Below are 12,618 nucleotides of genomic sequence, written 5' to 3' on the forward strand. Positions count from 1 at the left end.
TCCCGTGTGTGTAGGGTAGTGGCGGGGATGGCTGGTCGGGGTGGACTCGGGCAGAAGGGCCTGTTTCCGTGCTGTATCTCCAAACTAAAGTCCGATTAAAGATAGCTGGACAACAATGCTGGAGAAACTCAGCGGGTGAGGCAGCATCTATGGCACGAAGGAAATGGGCAACGTTTCGGGTCGAACCCCTTCTTTCAGACTGATGTGAGGGTTGGGGGGGGGGGAGGGGGAAAGAAAGGAAGAGGTGGCGCATGTGGGCTGTGGGAGAGCTGAGAAGGGAAGGAGAAAGTAGGGACTACCTGAAATTAGAGAAGTCAATGTTCATATCGCTGGGGTGCAAACTGCCCAAGCGAAATATAAGGTGCTGCTCCTATATTTAATGTGGTCCTTACTCTGTCCATGGAGGAGGCCCAGGACAGAGAGGTCGGATAGGGAATGGGAGGGGGAGTTGAAGTGCTGAGCCACCGGGAGATCAGGTTGGTTATTGCGAACCGAGCGGAGGTGTTGGGCGAAGTGATCGCCAAGCCTACGCTTGGTCTCACCGATGTAGAGCAGCTGACACCTAGAACAGCGGATGCAATAGATGAGGTTGGAGGAGGTGCAGGTGAACCTCTGCCTCACCTGGAAAGACTGCTTGGGTGCTTGGATGGAGTCAAGGGGGGAGGTAAAGCGACAAGTGTAGCATTTCTTGCAGTTGCAAGGGAAAGTGCCCGGAGAGGGGGTGGTTTGGGTGGGAAGGGACGAATTGACCAGGAATTGATCCGATTAAAGTTAGTCTGATGGTCTCCAGCGAGGTTAATGAAAAAGTATGTCCTAAAAACTTTGTGTCAAACAGTTAGAGAAATGTTTGTTGACTTTTTCTGCAGTAATTTGTGGGGTTTTTTTTAAGAAGTCGGCAACATTTGTGTAACATAGCCAGGTTTGTGTCATTCCTGTATGCTCTGTATTACAATTCTCTGTATGTTTTCCAGAGTGAGTTGGATTGAGCTCTTAAAAATAGCGGTCGGGGGATATGGGGGGAAGGCTGGAACGGGGTACTGATTGGAGATGATCAGCCATGATCACATTGAATGGTCGAAGGGGCGAATGGCCTACTCCTGCACCTATTGTCTATTGCCTTTCCTCAGCCCTAACTGGAGTGATTTATCTTTCTCAGGAAGAAGAGCAAGTCTCACCGGGACATCAAACGTATGCAGTGTGAGTGTGTGCTGCCACGGGAGGATCGGGAGCGCGGAGAGCTGGCCTGTGGCGAGGATTGCCTCAACCGCTTACTCATGATAGAATGGTAAATGGCTTTCTGAAAATCCCTCGGCCAAGGATAAACACTTTCTCCCCACTCCTTACCTAAGGCCATAAGTGATAGGAGTAGAATTAGGCCATTCGGCCCATCTAGACTATGCCATTCAATCATGGCTGATCTATCTCTCCCTCTTAACCCCATTCTCCTGCCTTTTCCCCATGTCTTTAATCGGACTTTGCTGGCTTTACCTTGCACGAAACGTTATTCCCTTATCATGGAATCACGGGGGGGGCTTCTCCCCGTAACCTCTGACACCCGTACTAATCACGAATCTATCTATCTCTGCCTTAAACTTGTCTGACTTGTCTTCCACAGAATTCTGTGGCAAGGGATTCCACAGATTCTCCACCCTCTGACTTATGGTCAGTTACTATTTATAGTCATATAGTAATCGAGTGATACAGCATGGAAACAGGCCCTTGGCCCAACTCGCCCACACCGGCCAACATATCCCAGCTATACTAGTCCCAACTGCCCCACATTTGGCCCATATCCCCCCCCAAACCTATCCTATCCATGTACCGAAAGAAGGGTCTCAACCTGCAACGTCACCCATTCCTTCTCTCCAGAGATGCTGCCTGTCCCGCTGAGTTACTCCAGCTTTTTTTGTCTACGGTTTAAACCAGCATCTGCAGTTCCTTCTTACACATTTCACCTAACTGTTTCTTAAATGTTGCGATAGTCCCAGCCTCGACTACCTCCTCTGGCAGCTCGTTCCACACACCCACCACCCTTTATGTAAAAAAGTTACCCCTCAGATTCCTCTTAAATCTTTTCCCCTTCACCTTAAACCTATGTCCTCCAGTCCTCGATTCCCCTACTCTGGGCAAGAGTCTCTGTGCATCTGCCTGATCTATTCCTCTCATGGATTTTATACATCTCTATAAGATCACCCCTCATCCTCCTGCGCTTCCAAGGTAAAGAGCCCTTGCCTGCTCACCCTCTCCCTGAAGCTCAGACCCTCGAGTCCTGGCAACATCATAAATTTTCCTTGCTGATGAGGTGCTGGAGAAGCGACCCCAGTAACTCGAGCAAGGGTCGCCTTCAGTGTTCCTGGCTTTCATCAAGCTAACTTATAGCCACTTCACAGATCAGTTTAGTTTATTGTCGCGCGTACTGAGGTACAGTGAAAAGCTTTTGTTGCGTGCTATCCAGTCAGCAGACAGACATTACCTGATTACAATCGAGCCGTTCTCAATGTACAGATACATGATAAGGGAATAACGTTTAGTGCAAGGTAAAGCCAACAAAGTCAGATCAAAGATAGTCCGAGGGCCACCAATGAGGTAGATAGTAGTTCAGGACCGCTCTCTGGTTGTGGTGGGATGATTCACTTGCCTGATCAACAGCTGGGAAGAAACTGCCCCTGAATCTGGAGGTGTGCGTTTGTTTTCACACTTCTGTACCTCTTGCCCGATGGGAGAGGGGAGAAGAGGGAGTGGCCAGGGTGCGACTGGTCCTTGATGATGCTGCTGGCCTTGCCGAGCACAAACGACCTTTGTCATCCAGGAAACAATGCTAAAGGGGAAAACTAAGGAATGGGATTAAATGGTTAGTATTTTTTCCCCAAGGATCTCACCCTGCCATAATTGTGACCAACAGCCGGGGAAGAAATTGAATTTCAAGTTGAGATGCCAGTAAATCGAGAATAGACATAATAAGCTGGAGTGACTCAGCAGGTCAGGCAGCATCTTTGGCGAAAAGGAATAGGTGGTGGGACCCGAAACGTCACCTATTCATTTTCTCCAGAGGTGCTATCTGACCCGCTGAGTCACTACAGCTTTTTGTGTCCATCTTCGGTTTAAACCAGCATCTACAGTTCCTTCTTAAAGTAAAACAAGAGTTTTGTCAGCTGAAGAAGGTCCTCAAAGCCAAGTCTTAATTGTGGGTGTGTCAGACAGAAGTAGATGCCATCTTTAGTTTAGACATACAGCACGGAAACAGGCCCTTCGGCCCACCGGGTCCGCGCCGACCAGCGATTCACGCACATCAACACCCAAAAGGAACAATTACCAAGCCAATTAACCTACAAACCTGTACGACCTTGAAGCGTGGGAGGAAACCGAAGATCTCGGAGAAAACCCACGCAAGTCATGGGGAGAACATGCGAGCTCCATACAGACAGCACCCGTAATCAGGTTGGAACCCAGGTCTCCGGTGCTGCATTCGCTGCAAGGCAGCAACTCTACCGCTGTGCCTCCCTGACTGAAGATAAGAATTTCAATTGGCACATTAAAAGATATCAGTTATTGACTGGTGAACTGGTCATTATATTTGGAAGAGACACTGAATTGCAGATGCTGGTTTACCAAAACTGCTGAAGTAATTCAGTGGGTCAAGCAGCATCTTGGGAGGACATGGACTGTCAGACTATAGTAGAGAGGAGAAAGCTGCAGAAGTGAAGGGGGTGGAACAAAGAACGTTAGCACCCTGTGTCGAAAAGTCAAGAGGTTTGGTGGCGCACCCACAGAGTTGCTGCTTTACAGCACCAAAGACCGGGTTCAATCGTGACCACGGGTGCTGTCTCTACGGAGTTTGTACGTTCTCCCTGTAACTGCGTGGGTTTTCTCCGGGTGCTCCGGTTTCCTCCAACACTCCAAAGACCTGCTGGTTTGTAGGTTAATTGGCACGTTAATTTTGCACGCTAAAACTAGCATGATCGTTGGTTGGCCCGGACTTGTGGGCAGAAGGGTCTGTTTCCATGCTATATCTCTAAACTAAACGAAGATGCTTAAGGCAGCTTCACGCAAGTAATGAAAGGTTCAGAGGAGTGGGGAGTGAGAAGTAGAATGCTCAACGGCGTTAAGTTGGGAAAAGGGGAAGTACAACGTGATCTGGGGGTCCTTGTATGTCAGTCTATGAAAGTAAGCATGCAGGTAGAGCAGGCAGTGAAGAAAGCGAATGGCATGTTGGCATTTATAACAAGAGGAATCGAATATAGGAGCAAAGAGGTTCTTCTGCAGTTGTACAGAGCCCTAGTGAGACCACACCTGGAGTATTGTGTGCAGTTTTAAGGAAGGACATTCCTAATTTGAGGAAGGACATTCTTGCTATTGAGGGACTGCAGCGTAGGTTTACAAGGTTAATTCCCGGGATGGTGGGACTGTCATATGCTGAGAGAATGGAGCAGCTGGGCTTGTACACTCTGGAGAGGGGATCTCAATGAAACATATAAGATTGTTAAGGGATTGGACACGCTAGAGGCAGAAAACATGTTCCCAATGTTGGGTGAGTCCTGAAATCGGGGCCACAGTTTAAAAATAAGGAGTAAGCCATTTAGAACAGAGACGAGGAAACACTTTTTCTCACAGAGAGTGGTGAGTCTGTGGAATTCTCTGCCTCAGAGGGCGGTGGAGGCCGGTTCTCTGGATGCTTTCAAGAGAGAGCTAAATAGGGCTCTTAAAACTAGGGGAGTCAGGGGATAAGGGGAGAAGGCAGGAACGGGGTACTGATTGGGGATGATCACATTGAATGGTGGTGCTGGCTCGAAGGCCTATTCCTGCACCTGTTGTCTATTGTCAATGCAGTACTGTGGCTAGAGGATGGGATAGACACAAATTGCTGGAGTAACTCGGGTAGCATCTCTGGAGGAAAGGAATGGGTGACGTTTCAGGTGGCGACCCTTCTTCAGACTGAGAGTCGGGGGAGGGGGAAACTTGAAGCGTGCATCTTTGTGCAGCGGCAGCTGACTTGTGCTCTTGCCTCCACAGTTCGTCAAGGTGCTTACACGGGGAGTACTGCACTAACCGGAGGTTTCAGAGACGGCAGTACGCAGACGTGGATGTTATCCTGACTGAGAGGAAAGGCTGGGGACTACGAGCCGATAAAGAACTGTCAGTGTGAGTGAAGCCATACTGTGTCCATTGCCTCTATGGTCCAGGTGCATCACTGATGATCCGGCACCCTTAGTCCCAGAGCCTTTTTGGATTATCCCTGTTGCCGGGCCTGCAGAGAGGAGTCTATCGATACCGGAACCAGCCGCCGCAAAGTCGGCTATGGCAACGGACCTGCCGGCTCCAGCCAGGTCGGAGTTCCATAGCAAATTCCACCCGCCCATCAGACGCGGAAGTCCCGGTGAGGTGGAGATTGGCCGCCTCACCCGCCTGGACACCACATTTCTGGAGGGAATTATGGCGGGGATTTCATAATTTTGTCCGTATTAATTGATGCCCCATTTTAGCCAGTCCCCTTCAGCTGCATTTGGGCCAAATCCCTCTAAACCTGCCCTATCCATGAATCTGCCCAAATGTCCTTTAAATGTTGTTATAGCTCCTGCCTCAACTACCTCCTCTGGCAGCTCGTTCCATAACCTCCACCCTCTGAGTGAAAAGGTTGTCCCTCATGTTCCTATGTTCACAAGCCTATGTCCTCGGATTCCTGATTCCCCTTGCTCCGTGTAAACAAACAAAGTGTATTCACCCTATCGCTCTCATGACTGTACACCTCTGTAAGATCACCCCTTAATCTCCTGCGCTCTGAGGAATAAAGTCCTAGCCTGCCCAACCTCTCCCTGGAGCACCAGCCCTCGAGTCCTGGCAACATCCTCGTCAATTTTCTCTGCGCTCTTTCCAGCGAGACGACATCCTTCCCAATGCAGGGTGACCAAAAGTGAACGCAGCGCTCCCAATACAGCTCCTTGTACAACTGCAAGAAAACATCCCAACCCTCTATACTCATTATCGTGATTGATGAAGGCCAATGTATCAAAACATAGAAAATAGGTGCAGGAGTAGACCATTCGGCCCTTTGAGCCTGCACCGCCATTCAATATGATCATGGCTGATCATCCAACTCGGTATCCTGTACCTGCCTTCTCTCCATACCCCCTGATCCCTTTCACCACAATGGCCACATCTAACTCCCTCTCAAATATAGCCAATGAACTGGCCTCAACTACTTTCTGTGGCACAAAGCTGTCTACCACCCGATCTACCCGTGACGCCACTCTCAAAACTATGTGGTTGCACTGTTAGATCGTAAGTTCAAGGGGCAGATTTAGGCCATTCGGCCCATCAAGTCCACTCCACCATACAATCATGGCTGATCTAACCCTCTCAACACCAGTGATCCATGTGTTCTACAACACTCACATGACCCTGGCATTCACACAGAACAACAGACAGCCAACCATGTCATCTCTGGGAGCCCGCTCCACCACCCACCAAATGGAGCTGTGTCAGGGTCTGGCAGACAATGACGCCAACAGAGGCAACAACCTGGCTGCTCAACACCCGGCCTGAGATCTAACTATTCCTTTGGTTTATTTATGTTTCATTTGCAAGGAGAAGACTGTGGAAAAATACAAATACCCGGCATTTTCTGGTCAACCTCAAGTTGAAACTGTGTGTATTTGCAGACGTCGTTGGTTGAGAGGGGGTAAGGCAGTGAAACACTACTGCAATAATGGTGGCCTTTGTATCTGCAGGAATAGCTTTGTCCTGGAGTACTGCGGGGAAGTGCTGGACCACAAGGAGTTCAAGAACCGTGTTAAGGAGTACGCCCGCAACAAGAATATCCACTACTACTTTATGGCACTGAAAAACGACGAGGTGAGAGAATGACCAATGTGGCCTCTGGCCTTCCCATCCCCATCCCCTTCCCTGCTCAATTGTTAAGGGGCAGGAAAGATGTTCCCGATGTTGGGGGTGTCCAGAACCAGGGGCCACAGTTTAAGAATAAGGGGTAAGCCATTTAGAACGGAGACGAGGAAACATTTTTTCTCACAGAGAGTTGTGAGTCTGTGGAATTCTCTGCCTCAGAGGGCGGTGGAGGCCGGTTCTCTGGATACTTTCAAGAGAGAGCTAGATAGGGCTCTTATAAATAGCTGAGTCAGGGGATATGGGGAGAAGGCAGGAACGGGGTACTGATTGGGGATGATCAGCCATGATCACATTGAATGGCGGTGCTGGCTCGAAGGGCCGAATGGCCTACTCCTGCACCTATTGTCTATTGTCAATCCCCTTATTTCTGTGCCTTTTGATCATAAGTAGTAGGAGAAGACGTAGGCCATTCGGCCCATCAAGTCCACTCCGCCATTCAATCTTTCTCTCTAACCCAATTCTCCTCCATTCCCCCCATAACCCCTGACACCCGTCTCCTTTGTAAAGGAAAAGTACAAAGTGCTGGAATAACTAGTCAGCGGATGACAATTGGGCCATTTACAGTGTACAGATACATGAGAATAACTTTTTAGTGCAACATGAAGTCCATTCAAGGGTAGTCCGAGGGTCACCTGACATGTTTCTGCTGCAATTTTTGACATCAACAATACCTCGGTACACGTGACAACGAACTAGACCAGGTGGGCTGAGGAATTTAACACAGCGAAACGTGAGGTGTTGCATTTTTGGGACGTCTTAACCTTAGCGGGAACCTACATGGTGAATGCTAGGGATCTGGGGAGTGTTGAAGAGCGGAGAGATCTTGGAGTGCAGGCACATATTTCATTGAAAGTAGCATTATAGAGAGATCAGGTGTTCCCACGATTCGACTGCCTGAGCTATAGGGAGAGGTTGAGCAGGCTAGGACTTTATTAGATAGATAGAAACATAGAAAATAGGTGCAGGAGGAGGCCATTCGGCCCATCGAGCCAGCACCGCCATTCATTGCAATCATGGCCGATCGTCCCCAATCAATAACCCGTGCCTGCCTTCTCCCCATATCCCTTGACTCCACTAGCCCCTAGAGCTCTATCTAACTCTCTCTTAAATTCATCCAGTGACTTGGCCTCCACTGCCCTCTGTGGCAGGGAATTCCACAAATTCACAACTCTGGGTGAAAACGTTTTTTCTCACCTCAGTCTTAAAATGGCCCCCCCTTTATTCTAAGACTGTGGCCCCTGGTTCTGGACTTGCCCAACATTGGGAACATTTTTCCTGCATCTAGCTTGTCCATGGCTGAATAGCTTCCTGCGTTCCAGCTCAACCTCTCCCTATAGATCAGGTAAACGCACAACCTTTTACCCAGAGTAGGGGAATCGAGAACCAGAGGACATAGGTTTAAGGTGGGGGGGGGGGGGGGGGGTAAAGATTGAATAGGAACAATAGACAATAGGTGCAGGAGTAGGCCATTCGGCCCTTCGAGCTAGCACCGTTACACAAAGGGTGGTGGGTGTATGGGATGTGCTGCCAGAGAAGGTAGTTGAGGCAGGGACTACCGCAATGTTTAAGAAACACTCGGGCAGGCACATGGATAGTTCAGTCCGTTTAGTTTATTGTCACGTGTACCGAGGTACAGTGAAAAGCTTTTGTTGCGTGCTAACCAGTCAGCGGAAAGACAATACATGATTACAATCGAGCCATTTACAGTGTACAGATACATGATAAGGGAATAAGGTTAAGCCAGCAAAGTCCAATCAAAGGTAGTCCGATGGTCACCAATGAGGTAGATAGAGGTTGAGGATTGGATAGGTTATAGAGGGATATGGGCCAAACGCAGGCAGGTGGGACTAGAGTAGATGGGGCATGTTGTCCAGTGTGGGCTAGTAGATGGGGCATGTTGGCCGGTGTGGGCTAGTAGATGGGGCATGTTGGAAACATAGAAATTAGGTGCAGGAGTAGGCCATTCGGCCCTTCGTGCCTGCACCGCCATTCAATATGATCATGGCTGATCATCCAACTCAGTATCCCGTACCTGCCTTCTCCATACCCTCTGATCCCCTTAGCCACAAGGGCCACATCTAACTCCCTCTTAAATATAGCCAATGAACTGGCCTCAACCACCCTCTGTGGCAGAGAGTTCCAGAGATTCACCACTCTCTGTGTGAAAAAAGTTCTTCTCATCTCGGTTTTAAAGGATTTCCCCCTTATCCTTAAGCTGTGACCCCTTGTCCTGGACTTCCCCAACATCGGGAGCAATCTTCCTGCATCTAGCCTGTCCAACCCCCTAAGAATTTTGTAAGTTTCTATAAGATCCCCTCTCAATCTCCTAAATTCTAGAGAGTATAAACCAAGTCTATCCAGTCTTTCTTCATGACAGTCCTGACATCCCAGGAATCAGGCTGGTGAACCTTCTCTGCACTCCCTCTATGGCAATAATGTCCTTCCTCAGATTTGGAGACCAAAACTGCACGCAATACTCCAGGTGTGGTCTCACCAAGACCCTGTACAACTGCAGTAGAACCTCCCTGCTCCTATACTCAAATCGTTTTGCTATGAAAGCTAACATACCATTCGCTTTCTTTACTGCCTGCTGCACCTGCATGCCTACCTTCAATGACTGGTGTACCATGACACCCAGGTCTCGCTGCATCTCCCCCTTTCCCAATCGGCCACCATTTAGATAATAGTCTGCTTTCCCCGTTTTTTGCCACCAAAATGGATAACCTCACATTTATCCACATTATACTGCATCTGCCAAACATTTGCCCCCCTCACCCAGCCTATCCAAGTCACCCTGCAGTCTCCTAGCATCCTCCTCACACCTAACACTGCCCCCCAGTGGGGCATGTTGTCCAGTGTGGGCAAGTAAATGGGTTATGTTGTCTGGTGTGGGCTAGTAGATGGGGCATGTTGGCTAGTCTGGGTAAGTTGGGTAGATGGGTCTGTTTTACGCTGTATGACTCTTATCAGTTGCTCGTTTAACCCGAGTGACGTGCGCTTAGATGGTGCAGGGCAGCCTGGGACTAAAAGCAGTCACGGGGCAGCTGCCACTGCACTGGTTATTATGAAAACCACTTGCTATATCTGTTGATGCAAACCTCACTTGTGTTTTTGCTTCTCTTGTCACTAGATCATTGATGCGACTCTGAAAGGAAACTGCTCTCGTTTCATGAACCACAGCTGTGAACCCAACTGTGAAACTCAAAAGGTCAGAACAGAAACAGATTGTCAAATGTGATCCTAATGTCCCTCTCTCAAGTCAAGTTTCATTCGTCACTTGCACATAAAATGCAAGTGAAATGAATCTCTCTTTCACATGAGACGCAATGAGTCTCTTGCCCAAAGTGGGTGAATCGAGGACCAGGGGGTTTAAGGTGAAGGGGAAAAGATTTAATAGGAATCTGAGGGGTAACTTTTTCACACAAAGGGTGGTGGGTGTATGGAACGAGCTGCCGGAGGAGGTAGTTGAGGCTGGGACTATCCCATCGTTTACGAAGTCAAGAGTCAGAGTTTTATTGTCATGTGTCCTAGATAGAAAAGATATTATTGAAAAGATGGCGCCGGTGTGTGTGGCTGCCCGTCTGTTGCTCTCACTGTGTTTGGTGTTTTTCCTTGGCACTATACAGTTAAAGTCTCTGCTGGTGTACGATCGTCAATCTCTCTTAGATCTTCAACATAATGTCGGTGCGTTTGATTATCGCGAATATAATACCCTGCCCTCGTTCCTATCGGGAATCCCGACTCACCTGCACTGGGCCTTGCCCCGTAGGAAGCGTCGCCGTCGCTGTGGAAAACGCAGCGGGCGACTGGTGAGGTTTAAATTGGGTGCGCCCGGTCGCCGGCATGTCCTCCGGGGCCATGGGCGTCAGCAGCTCCCTTTGTCAGCGACATCTTCGTGGGCTTTGCCTCCAGGGGTCTCCAGCCTGGTGCTCTTCAGCTGCCACCGGACAATCTCCTCCCGGAAGATACAGAGCGCTGTCCGCCTGCTGCGACCCGGAGAACTGGCCGGACACGCTGCCTCGGAGGGGACGGGGGCGGTCACCAGGTGTGCCGGCTCCTCCGGGTTGATCAGAGGCTGCGGCGGGACCGGCCTCGCTCCCCCTGCTCTCCTCGGCCCCGCCACCGCGGGGTGGATCTCCGGAACCTGCGGACACTGCTCCAGGCTCCCCGATCCGCCGACCTACAGAGTCCGTCCCCTTCCAGGATTGGCTTGGTGAACGCTAGATCCCTGGCAAAAAATTTTTTTATCCTGAGTGATTTCTTCTGCTCCCATGGCCTGGATTTCCTCTGTGTGACAGAGACTTGGATCGGTCCTGGTGAGTGCAGCGCTCTTATTGAACTTTTACCGGCTGGCTGTTCTTATTTCAACTCGCCGCGGATGTCGGGCCGTGGAGGAGGAACAGCGGCTATTTATAAAAATAACTTTAAATGCAAGCAGTGCGCAATGTCATCCTCGTTCTCCAGCTTCGAAGCTACTTTATTTGAGGTGGGTCGTTCCGACCCGGTGCTTTGCGCTGTCATCTACCGACCCCCCCCAAATATCATAAGGACTTTGTGAATGACTTCTCTGATTTTCTGGCTGGGGTTATGCCCAACTATGATCGTGTCCTTATGGTTGGGGACTTTAACATACATGTGTGCTGTCCTGATAAGCCATTGGTGAAGGACTTTTTAAGTCTTATTGACTCTTTTAATTTTGTGCAGTGTGTGTCTGGTCCCACACACGAACATGGACATACATTAGACCTTGTTCTCTCTCATGGCTTGTCTGTGTTTAATTTGGAGATCTGTGATAGTGTGGGTTCTGATCATATGCCTGTATTATTTGATGTTGGTTTCACCTGTGCTGCAGTTAAACCTGTAGCGTCTGCTCGGCGCTGTTGGACCTTTAACCCTTTTGCTGCTGGCAAGTTCTCTGCTGCTTTCGAGCAGCTCTGCGCCCCCTCTGCGTCCACTTCTCTTGGTACGGAGGAGATTAGTTCTTGGTTTCACTCCTCCTGCAGAACTATACTGGACTCTGTGGCTCCGTTAAAAACTTTGCAGCCTAGAGCTAAACCCGAGCCCTGGTTCAGTGACGTAACTCGTACAGCTCGACGAGAGTGTCGCAGAGCTGAACGCAAGTGGAAGAAGGACAGGCTGCAGGTTTCATTTCAAATTCTAAAGGACTGTTGGCGTCATTACCAGAACACTGTTAAGGAGGCCAAAAGAGAATACCTGTCTAATATTATTGTGTCTAAGTGTCACGACCCACGTGTGCTATTTAAAATCATCGACTCTGTTCTAAATGCCCCGCAGCCTGTCAGCCTGGAAGCATCATCTGAAATGTGTAATGACTTCCTGCACTTTTTTATTAATAAGGCTGTTTCCATAAGGGCTCTCATTTCAGCTCCTGCCTCTGACCCCTCTGTTTCTGTCCCATGCCTGGTGGTATTGGATAAGTTTGTGCCTGTGTCGTGTTTAGAGGATGTGGTTAGTCATATTAAGCCATCGGGTTCCCCTTGTGATGCTGTCCCTCCTCATCTTTTTAAAGAGGTTTTCCCCAGTATAGGGCAGTTGGTTCTTGCCATTATCAACAGCAGCTTGTGTTCTAGGGTTGTCCCCGTGAGTTTTAAACATGCAGTAGTGCAACCACTACTTAAGAAACCTGGCCTGGATCAAACTGTTCTGGCCAATTTTAGACCGATCTCCAAGTTGCCTTTTATCTCTAAAATCATGGAG

General features: G+C 49.2%; 1 protein-coding gene across 3 annotated transcripts in view; it reads left to right on the top strand.

Annotated features, from left to right (window-relative positions):
• The window catches only part of setd2 (SET domain containing 2, histone lysine methyltransferase), a 125,492-nt gene that overhangs the window by 55,537 nt on the left and 57,337 nt on the right, over window positions 1–12,618 (top strand). For all 3 annotated transcript variants that reach the window (XM_055664695.1, XM_055664696.1, XM_055664697.1), the window contains exons 5-8: window positions 1,157–1,285; window positions 5,011–5,139; window positions 6,726–6,849; window positions 10,031–10,108. In XM_055664695.1, coding sequence (XP_055520670.1) covers window positions 1,157–1,285; window positions 5,011–5,139; window positions 6,726–6,849; window positions 10,031–10,108 — 460 coding nt within the window. The remainder of the gene's footprint in view (window positions 1–1,156; window positions 1,286–5,010; window positions 5,140–6,725; window positions 6,850–10,030; window positions 10,109–12,618) is intronic.

This window comes from Leucoraja erinacea, chromosome 43 (assembly GCF_028641065.1).
Source record: "Leucoraja erinacea ecotype New England chromosome 43, Leri_hhj_1, whole genome shotgun sequence".
NCBI classification, from domain to species: Eukaryota; Metazoa; Chordata; class Chondrichthyes; order Rajiformes; family Rajidae; genus Leucoraja; species Leucoraja erinaceus.